Source organism: Equus caballus, chromosome 7 (assembly GCF_041296265.1).
Source record: "Equus caballus isolate H_3958 breed thoroughbred chromosome 7, TB-T2T, whole genome shotgun sequence".
In the NCBI taxonomy this organism is placed as follows: Eukaryota; Metazoa; Chordata; class Mammalia; order Perissodactyla; family Equidae; genus Equus; species Equus caballus.
The window spans coordinates 31,263,277-31,273,864 of record NC_091690.1 but is presented as its reverse complement, the minus strand read 5'-3'; the positions used below and the strand labels follow the sequence as shown (position 1 = coordinate 31,273,864).

Here is a 10,588-nt window from a genome sequence, read left to right as displayed (position 1 = left end):
AGGTCTGATTCCAAAACTTCTTAGCCATTCCCATTTTATCAGGCTGCCTCCCTCTCTGGGAAGGAGGTCCTAGATGTTGTGTGGATGGCTGTGCATATGTGTATGAGCATGCCTAGACACACGTGCCTTTAGGGCTTTTCCTGATCACATCTGGGAAGACCAAAAACATTTGGGGGCTGGCCCCGTGGCCGAGTGGTTAAGTTCGCGTGCTCTGCTGCAGGCGGCCCAGGGTTTCATTGGTTCGAATCCTGGGCGCAGACATGGCACTGCTCATCAAGCCACGCTGAGGCAGTGTCCCACATGCCACAGCTAGAAGGATCCACAACGAAGAATATACAACTATGTACCGGGGGGCTATGGGGAGAAAAAGGAAAAAATAAAATCTTTAAAAAAAAAGACAAACATTTGGAACGATGAGCACTAATGAATCAAGGAATAAACACACACACCACTTATTATTTGTAGTTCAATACTTTTTTCTTTTAATTCATACTGTACTTCCATGGCTCTAGCTACTTTACATTAAGATTTGGCTGGGAAGCCTTTTATGTTTCTAGATACTAGCAGTAAGTTTTCAGACCTTGCGCACAGCGCCAGGCAAAGTACAGTTACAGATCCAAATACAGATGGCCAGACAACTCAACTGCAATCAACCTGTGTTCGTTCCCATATATGGCCCCAATGTGGGTGTTGGGGGCTGCTTCCTCTGCCTCACCCCACTCCACCCCATGTCAGTATTATCCAGGAGCCACTATGGCCTCTGACCCATCCCTCCCCACCTTGGAGTCTACGTTGAGTGGGAGAGGAGTGGGGAAGCACCATGGGTTTGGGAAGATGGTCTGGTCCATGCAGAGAGTTGTCTGGCCTTAGAGTGCAGGACAGGGAACTGTGGGGAGCCGCATACTGTTGTTGGCAAAAATGGTTGCTTTTACTATGCAATCTCAGCACACGGCACCCAAACCCAAGGCCAACTCCCCAGACAGCCAGCTGTCTTGCCTGGAGCAGAGGCCACCATTTTGATTCTGCAATGTCTTACTGTGTTGAGAGAAGCAAGAATGGCCAAGGGGCAGAGATGACACTGTTCTGTAGGCCTTCACATGTCCAGTGGATCGTCTGACATCAGCTCCTCTTGACAGGCAAGGTGCTTCTCGCCAGCAGCCAAGGCTCCAGTCCGGGCTCCCAGGCCTGCTGAGGACCTCAAATCACAACAGAAAACAATGCCCAAGACCCCTGAGCTGTCGCACAGAACACTAAAACAGGGAAATGGCTGGGCCCATCACAGCCAAGGCTGAAGCAGGAGTGAGGTAACAAGGGTGGGCAGAGAGGTGGGAAGGGGAGCTCTCTACACCATGTGCAAATTCCTGCTCCACATCAGGTAAGCAGGGGCGTTAAAAGATGGCCTCCCAGAAAAACTCTCCTCTTGGACCCAAAACACATCTTCTGGAAGAAAACACAGAGGTGGAGGGGAGTGGGGCCAGCCTGCTGGAGGTTGGGGGATGAGGGTCAAGGATGTCAAGTGGTGGATGGGATGATTGTCCCACAGCCTAGAGACAAGGGGTGGGGAAGAAGAGAGTCAGGAAGAGAGGTTCTCAAGTTTCCTACTGGAGTGGGCAGGTGAAGTTAGGGGGTGATGGGAGGGAGACCACAGCCCTGCTACCTAGGGGAGAGAAGAGCACTGTTTCTCCCGGGGGGGCCCTAGGGAGCAAGGGCTGGCTTTGGCTGTCTGCAGAGCTAAAGCAGCAGCATAGTATGGCACAGAAAGGATCCTTCTGAGACCACAAACAATCCAGAAAGATTCTTCCCCTAGTCCTTTCTCCAAGATTTCACCCTAGAGATGCTGCCTGCAAATGTAGTAGACATGGCCCAAGCTTAGGTCAGGATAGGGACATGGAAAGAATCCACTTCTAGCAAAGCATTCCTCGTGAGGTGGCCTGTTCCTTGTAATCCTAGGTTGTTAGTGTCAGTGTTCTAAGGCAACCCAGGGATTTTAGCCAAAGCTTCACTTAATCCAAACCCCAACAAGATTTGGGTGGAGCCAAAATAGAAGTGCTAGGACCAGGAATGACTTCTCTCCACTGCTTCCTCTAGCAAGAAAGGATGGATAGATGGAGGTCTTCAAACCTAGAGACGGAAGATGGGCTCATCCAAGATAATGCCTTCCTTGCCATTGTCCTTCTCCTCCCAGCTTAGACAGAGTCCAAAGGAAGGCCCCTTCTCAAACTAAGATAGGCTAATGAAGGAAGAAACACTCTCCTGGGTTAACACTGAGCAACATGACAAGCCTGATCTCTCTCTCCTCCTCCTCTATCGCTGGGCCTCCTGAGCCCTCCTAGCCCATAAAGAAGAAAGTTTAACTACTCTGGATTTCCTGGGAACCCAGACACTGCCTGATCACTCATCTAAACACCAGGGGAGCTCTAGCTCAGAAGACTTGTTCCCTCCTGGCAGGGTACCTCCCAAGTCTGAGAAAGCCCAGCCTTGATGGTCTCTGGCCTAGCCTCCAAGACAATCCCAAAGCTAGAACCTACGTTAGCGATAGTCCAGCCCAACTCCCTCCTGTTACAAATGAGGATACTGAAGCCTGGTGGGGGAGGGTGGGATACTTGTCCAATAGCAGAGCCCAGACTTAGGTCCAGGTCCCTGCCTCTCAGCCCAGGGCTCTCACAGAGAACCTCAGGTTGCTGATGTTGCTGGCCTAGGATGCTATCCCCTTGTCCCAGGGGGAAAGGGCAGAGTCGCAGACAAGGCCAGCTTTTCCAACGCCAATCTTGTAGATTCCTCCACAGTAAGCTGGAGTGGAAGTATAGACCCTGTAGCTGTCCTTCACCTGGTTAGAAACTTTGCAAAATCTTTGAAACTAAGTGCAAGCTTTCCAATGTTTTGCCACATGAATTCTTGCAGAAAAACTCCTCCGTGGCCCGAGTTCTTATGTGAACAAAAACGAAAAAAGCACTGGCTGGAAGAAATAACATAGAAGGCGGTGGTTTTGATAGCCCCTTGCAGGTATCACAACTCACGTTATTTATGTTTTTCACTCCCAGACCTATCTGCAAGGGTGAGTTCCTTTCTCTTTGACAGGTTATTGAATAAGGGAAAAAAGCTTCTGTTTGGGAGTAAATAGAGTTGTTGGTTTTCAGCTGGTTTGAAAGTCAAAAAATTATTAAAACAGACGGCACTCAAAAGAAATCCATGATTTTTGGAAATGAGGCAGCTGAGGGTCATTCCCTATGTGTAGACGTTGTCTCCTGAGTTCAAATCACCAGAAATCATGAGGGTTCCTTAGACACACTAAGTACCTCCCCTTCCTGCCATCTTCTCCTCCCTAGGATGGGCCTGAGAGGCAAAGCAAAGGCAGAACTCTGGGTAGCCAGGTCTACTTCTACTTTACCCCCAGCAAGGGATGCTTTTTAAGTCATCCCAAAGGTCTCACCAGGGGATCTTTAATTAATGAATAATTTAAATAATTATGTACAGAATAAATTGGAGATTTTACCATTTTTGCTTTCAAAAGTTTCTGGGAATAATTTTGGCTTCTGGCTACTCCAACGGGGAAATTTCTAGCAGTCTGTACTGTTCCTCCTTCTTTGGCTTGAGGCCCAGAGCCTGACCCTCACCAGGGTCTCCTACTCAAAGGCTTAGACAAGAATGAGTAGTGACCCACTGGCCTGCGGGCATGCGCACCCTTCACATGGATTACACTCGACTCCAATTCCTCACATCTCCCTTTCAAGAGGAAGGAGATCAATTCCAGCTGATCCCAAGGAACCTTCTCATCCTTCCCACCTGGGGGAGGACGTGGGCATCTATCTTTTTGCGTTCTCATCCTGCCCTTAGGGCAATAACAAGGTCATATTCTCAGATAGACTGAATAGTCAAAAACTTTTCTTTAGTTGTCAAAGCAAGATAAAGCACAGGCCATTCCAAGGGAAGAAAACAACTTGCTCTTCTTTTGGGGTAGATCTATGATAAAATCTTCTTTTTTTCCTGCCCCTCATCAAGAGACCCACCAGAAGAACAAGCGATCCGGAAGAGCTCTCCTTGCCAAACTGGCTATGATCCTTTCCTGATCAAGAATGTCCGCAAGGTTGGCCTGGACTGGCAGGAATCCTTTGGTCATTATACAGAGAAATAGCAATCTGTGTATGAAGGACAATAAGTGTGCCCAGAAGGGCCCCATGAGGTCAGATAAATGCATGGGTCCTAGTGAGACGACCCCGAAAAGGCCCTGGATGCCTCAATTTCTGAACCCAAGATCTTCTTTCTACTCCTAGTGATCTCATACCTCTCTAGGGCCAGAGACCAGAAAAGGCTTTGCTCCCTCAGCTGGAACTCCCACTCCCAAGTCTGAAAAACAGGATTTGGAATAGCCCCCATGGGGCAGAGAGTTGATTTGGTTTTTTCCTGCCCAAATCCATGCACCTTTGACAAATCCATTCCCTCCAGAGGCTTAGGTTTTCTTCCATGTGCAAAGCGCGTCAGACAGTTGCCTCCCTTAACTAAAGTTGGTTCTTCACTGAGAGTGAATGATGCTGGCAGCCAAAGGAGTGCTTAGACATCAGTGCTCACTGCTCACCCAGCGTTCTGTGCTTAGACCCTACAATCTGTACATTGCTAGGGCATTCACTCTCTCAAACCCTAGAGGTCCTAGAACACTGTGATTCATACTGGAAATCAAACTCAAAGGGAATTAATTAGAGCCACAGACCTGACTTACTGATAACCACTAAAAGAGGTTTAACAAGATCAAAAATGCTCTACCCTGGCTAATAAACAATGTGCTCTCAGGGCACAGAGAAAAAATAGGGCTTTAGGCACTAAAAAGTGACACTTCACCCAGAACCAGCCTGGGAGAAGACCAGAGAGAAGAGGGGGTGGGAAAGTAAGAAATTCCCAGCCCTTATTGGGTCCACACCCTAGACAGTTAGAGGAAGGTGCAGGGGGTGGGGTGATCAAGGAGAATACCCTTCAGAACACAAGTCCTCAGGAGCCTTCAGCCACAAAGCCCAAACCCACAAGTGCGCCTTCCTTGCTTTCCAGCATCCTCTCCACCTGAATCTTGGGGTATGGTCCATAGAAAGGAGGTGGCCTCATGTGGTAGTTTAGATTGGGCTCCTGCCCTCAATGCTTCCTTGTTCATAAGAGAACACCTGGGGAAGCATGCAGTAGGGAAGAAAAGATTCTCTTTTATTTTGGAAACAAATCAAAAGGGGATTAGGGAATGAAGCACCTTAAGCAATGCCCCCTTGAGACTTCAAGACCCCAGGGTCTTCACAGGCATAACTTTGGCTCAACAACATTTCCCTTCTCAGAGCCAAGAATGGCCAGCAAGGGAAAGGGCGAGGACTAGAGGATGGGGGAGGAAGATCAGGGGAGGTCAGCGCTGAGAGGTGGTCCCTGCCCTCCTCGGACCCTCCACTGGCCAGCACAGGAGGCGGTCCCGCTCCTTCTCCCTGGTACAGAGGCATTATCTCTTTTTAAAATCTGTATATAATATATATATATTTATATTCTGTATATATATATTTATATATATATATTTATACGGTCTATGTACACGTATTGCACAGGCCTCTTGCAGCCACCCCTGCTCCTGCCTTGTCAATGATAGCGGTTCCTCTTCTCTTCACTTTCTGATGTGTAGTCACGGGACCTGATGCCGTTCTGAAGATTGATGAGTGAGTCCTTCATCTGTAAGACAGGGAACCCCACCCAAGCCCCGGTTTGTGTCCTCAGCGGGCTTCTCATCCAGCAGCATGAGCCATGCCCACTTGTGGCAGGTCCCCTACCATGCCAGGGAGCTAAAGAGAGCTGGGCTTCTAAAACAGGGGACACACACAGTCTCAGGCAGAAAGGGGACAGCCAGCCCACCACTGGGAACCCCTAGGGCCAGGTTCGCTGTGACTCAATGACCTGTGACCCTTGTATCGCTGAATCAGGAATTCTCTCGAAGCATTCAATTGCTATCAGGAGCCGCAGTAGACTGCCATTTACTTGGTCTTCTACTCATTCAGTTTGGTTTCTCCACTGACTCTGAATAGACTGTACCATCTCTGTACATTTTTCCACACTGTTCCTCCAGCCTGGGACTTTCTCTCTTGCCTATTCCAACTTCACTCATCTATCGAGACCCAGAAGAAATCCAAATTTTCTCTGGCTCACAGTCATCTTTCTTTTTCCTGGCCTCTCACATACCACTCCCTTGGGCTTGGACTGCAGTCAGCTTTAACAGCTTTGTTCCATGCGTGTGGGACTGCACTGTGTCTTGTCTTTCCCTTACACACCCCAGGTGCCAAGCAGAGAATCGAGCAGGTTCCTAGCTGTACCCATATCACTGAGTTAAACTTCACCTTAACTGAATTTCCTAAGCTCCTTTAAGAAACAGACACACTAACATCGTTAGGTCATGGGGATGAAGTCTATGGGGCAGTTCTGGCAGCAGAATCCTAAAATGGCCCATCATACCACAACACATTCAAATACTGTCTCTAAGTAAGCTGCTCTGTTACAACATACTACAGTTATCGTTTCATGGGTAAATGGTTGTGGATTTCGAGAACCTCTGGTCGCTGCCTATTCTACCACTTTCACTTTCTTCTCTCTGGTACTTCTGTATCCTCTGCTCAACAGGGATGAGGGGCCCAGAACTGTTCTTTTAAACATTACTTTTAAAGGGAAAGAAATAAAACACCTATCTAAATGCTTGTAGAGTCCACCATGCTATACATCTGCCAGCCCCAAGTGCCAACTTAAGGGGACCCACACTAAAATAGATTTCTAGAGTTGGAGGAGAACTGAGTCATCCAGTCCAACTGCCCTCCCCCATTTAATTCATAAGTTCCTCATCCATCATCGAGTCACCCCTTCAGCACTCTGAGTGACAGAATTTCAGTCCTTCAAAGCAGCCCATTCCATTGCTGGATAGCTCTAACCCTAAGTAGTCTGTTTATATTTGATGACTCAAAACCCAATTCCCTATACCTAGGATGGCCCTAGTTCCATCCTCTGGAGTTCCAACAATGGTCTGCATCTTTCACTTGTTGGGCCTCCATATCTGAGACTATCCTGTTCTCCTCCCCGTCTTCGCTTCTCCTGGGCAGACCCTCCATTCTATCCACCCTCCTTGATATGACAGGGCTTCCAAACTCCTCGCTATGCCCTTGACCTGCTCTTGCTAAAAAAGATACTCTAAACACATTAAACTGGGTCCTGATAGCTGCATTAAAACTCTCTCGCCTTAATTTAGAGCTAAGACCAAAATATGAAGGGGAAATAAAATTTAATATCAGTGAGTGCCTCCCGTGTGCCATCAAATCCTGATAGCAATTTCATGAAGCAACGATTATAATTCCCATTGTACAAATGAAGAAACTGAAGCTCACTAATATTAAATCCCTTGCTCAAGGTCACAAAACTAGTTAGTAGCACATTTAGGATTCCTTCTCAGGTCTGGCTGACCACGAAACATAAGAAATCCCTTAGGAACAGAAATTTTAATGCAACAGGACAAACCCTCAGTCTCCTGTCTTCCTAATTCTCCTGGAGAGCAAAAGCAGGTTCCTGCTGTCTTGGCAACCACATGGGCTCCTTTCATAGGATGTTATATTCTTTTGGAGAAAGGAAGCAGCTCCCTCCCCTGATAAAACTAAGCTCATTATTGATTTTGCCCCAGGATGGTTTTCTCAGATGCATCTGGTTTTTAGAAGAAATACAGACAACTGTACTAGAAAGATGTTATGAAGAGAAGACATAATGCAACCATCTTCCCAGGGCAGCCTCTGAGGAAGAGTGACGTGCTGGCAGCTGTGTGTTTGTGGGCATGTTTTGGGGGCAAGGGAGGGGGTGGCACACGTCAAACGGAACTAGAAAGATAGGGCCTCTGGGAAGACAAATCTCTGTAAATAGGAAATTTTTTCTTTAAATGTCTGTAAGATGGTTATGGGTTACCAAGAAAAAAAAAATTAGTTCTCCTTCTATCTAACCTACAGCTTTTCTGCTGTAAATCCAATGTGTTGTTCTGTTGTTGTTATTTTGGGGAATACACCTGTGTTTCCAACAGCCCATTCAAGGACGGCTTTAAAATGAGACAAATGGATGGCCCAGAAGGATGAATGGAAAGATGAGATCCAGTGGGTGGTGATGGAGATGGTGATCTTTCTTAGGGGAGCAGTTCCATCCCAGGGAGACTGGGGCCAGGAGAGAGGGTAGGGGCATCTCACCTGGTCAAGAAGCATCACTGAAGATTTGATGATCTCCCTCCACTTTTGGAGCTCAGTATCGTGGTACTTTTGTTGGGACTCTAAGAGCTGGGCCCATTCTGTCTGAGATTGGGGTAACCTGTGGGGTAGAAGAAGGGGTACCCCAGCAGCTGGAGTTATACTCAATGGAGTGTCCTGTGCTCCCAGACCTCTAAAGGACAGAGTCACATCAGAGTGCTTTGTCCTTTGCTCACTGCCCCTGGTTCCCCTGTGCCCCAAATCAGACTCAAATTATAGGGACAGTTTTTAGAGCTTGCCTACGGACTCATGCCAAAGGTGATCCCCCAGCTAAGGGCAGCAGGGCAGTCCCAAGGAGACTAGACGCAGGAGGCAGGGCACGGTACTGAGTGGGATGGAGGTGGTGGCAAGGGGAAGAGGCCAGGGTGTTACCTTTCTTGGAGCCTCAGACCCTGCCAGGCAGTGAGGGTCTGGGTGGTGTATTCTAACATCCAGAGTTTGTAGAAGAGCATCATATTAAGGATGACCAGCAGCACCAGACTAGGAAGGAGACAAGGGGAAAAAAGCAACAGCAATGAGATATAATATGAGAATGCATGCTTCCTCTGAGAGCCAGGGCTATCCCCCACCCCAGAGGCTGCTGTTCTTGACCATTGGGTCACCTGAGGCTTTGCAGTGAGTGAGTAAGTGAACTGGAGGGATGCAGCAAGGGGGGGAAAGAGAGAGAGCAGCACTCTGATCTGGAGGGACCAGGACACCGCGGGAGAGCCACGGCAAGGTGTGTGGGTAAAGGCAATGGAAAGGAGAGACACACGCAAGTCACCCAGAATCTGGGTGCCTAGGGAAGAGAGCAAAGATGGAGAGGAAAAGAGATGAAGGGGTGAAGGAGGCAATCACAGAGCCAGTACCTGAAACAGATCCTAACGGGAGCAAGGAAGAAAAATGGGGAGGAGGCAGAGGTTAGAAACAGGCTAGTGTGGGGAAGCAGAAAACTGCCCCTCATCAAGCCAGAGAGAGTGCGAGTCCGTGAGAAAGAAATATTAGGAGCAAAGACACAGTGATGAGGAGAGCTAGCAAGGAAGGAGCAGGAGAAAGCTACTGTAGACAGACTCTTCGTATTTCAGGCTGATAAATGGAGATGAGAGTCTTCCTACCAACCCAGCATCAGAACATGACTGGAGGTGACACTGTGGGAAGAATTCCATGGGGTTCCCAGCCCCAACCGTGACAGGCCTCACAGCTGTGAGCAGGATGGCCCTGAAGCACAGTCTCCCCGCCCCCTGCCACAGTCCTGCAGGGTTCCCAAGGTTTCCAGAGTCTGGGAGACAGGAGGGGGTGAGGATAATCCAGGGGCTGGAGGAGAGTCACAAGGGAGACTGGGGAAATTCTCTTCTGCTCTTGGCCTCAGTGGCTGCCAGAAGATCAGTTTACGACAGAAGTTCATGGGATGGAGAGATGAAGATTCAGGTAAAGAGAGGCTCCAGAGACAAGCAGAACTGGGGACAAATCCTGGCTCACCAGTTAAATGTCTCTTAATTTTTGACCAAATTTCCGAGCTTCTCTGAAACTCAGTGTCCTCAACAGGACAATAACACCTACCCTGCTGGGGTTGTTACGTGGATCAAAGGAATGCACATACAGCCTTGCACACAGGAAGCCCCTCCACAACGGGCGGTGTTCATCATTAAAGGAGGAGGCGCAGACACACAAAGGAAAAAGGAAGATGACATAAATGGGAAGATAAAACAAACAGGTGGAAAAAAAGACCAGCAATGAGAAGAAATCTTATACTATGCCTTCGACCTTTCAAAGTGGGTGTATGTGTTTGTGTCTATGTGCACGATACTGTACTTCTCACTCGTGCCTCGAGCACTATGGAAGATAATATTCCTTAAGCTGGCAGCTGCAAGGGCCGGGGGCTACTGAGCTGTGCTCTTGGGGCTGAGTTCTCCACAAGAATATCTAAATGTTATGTTGAATTTCAACAGTGCTGTCTTTAATTGTATCAGCACACATCGGATCGTCTGAACGCCCACCTTTCCAGCATGGGCTCACACAATCTTAGCACCTGCATTTGGGTTATGTTTATAATCCTGTCTGTGCTCGGTGAAGGTCCAGGGACACCCCTGAAGGCTCGGTGGTCTAAACGGAGAAAAGAGGTGGGAGGGTGGGGTCACCACAGGGCAGATTTATGGGGCTCAGGCCTGCCAGACACAAGGCAGTCTGTGCTGTGGTAGTCCATCCCACACGCATGCTGTCAGCACACCCACCACCTGGACCCTCTGGTATTGAATGAAGAGGCCTGATTATCCTAAAGTAACAAAGCCCTAAAGTTAGCTAATACTATGCTATACAATTTACTCAGGTGAGCAGTC

The 10,588-nt window shown here is 48.3% G+C and overlaps 1 protein-coding gene across 50 annotated transcripts in view; it reads right to left on the bottom strand.

The window, feature by feature from the left end:
- Nucleotides 1-458: 458 nt before the first annotated feature.
- The window catches only part of GRAMD1B (GRAM domain containing 1B), a 227,563-nt gene continuing 217,433 nt past the window's right edge, over nucleotides 459-10,588 (bottom strand). For 25 of the 50 annotated variants that reach the window (XM_023645042.2, XM_070273851.1, XM_070273840.1 and 22 more), the window contains 3 exons: nucleotides 8,646-8,753; nucleotides 8,217-8,334; nucleotides 5,521-5,688 (listed from right to left, as the gene is read on the bottom strand). In XM_023645042.2, the coding sequence (XP_023500810.1) occupies nucleotides 5,599-5,688; nucleotides 8,217-8,334; nucleotides 8,646-8,753 (316 nt within the window). In that variant the 3' untranslated portion in view covers nucleotides 5,521-5,598. Of the gene's footprint in view, nucleotides 1,186-5,163; nucleotides 5,451-5,520; nucleotides 5,689-8,216; nucleotides 8,335-8,645; nucleotides 8,754-10,588 lie in introns of those variants that run through there. The other 25 variants (XM_070273836.1, XM_070273835.1, XM_070273856.1 and 22 more) reach the window with 2 other exon arrangements.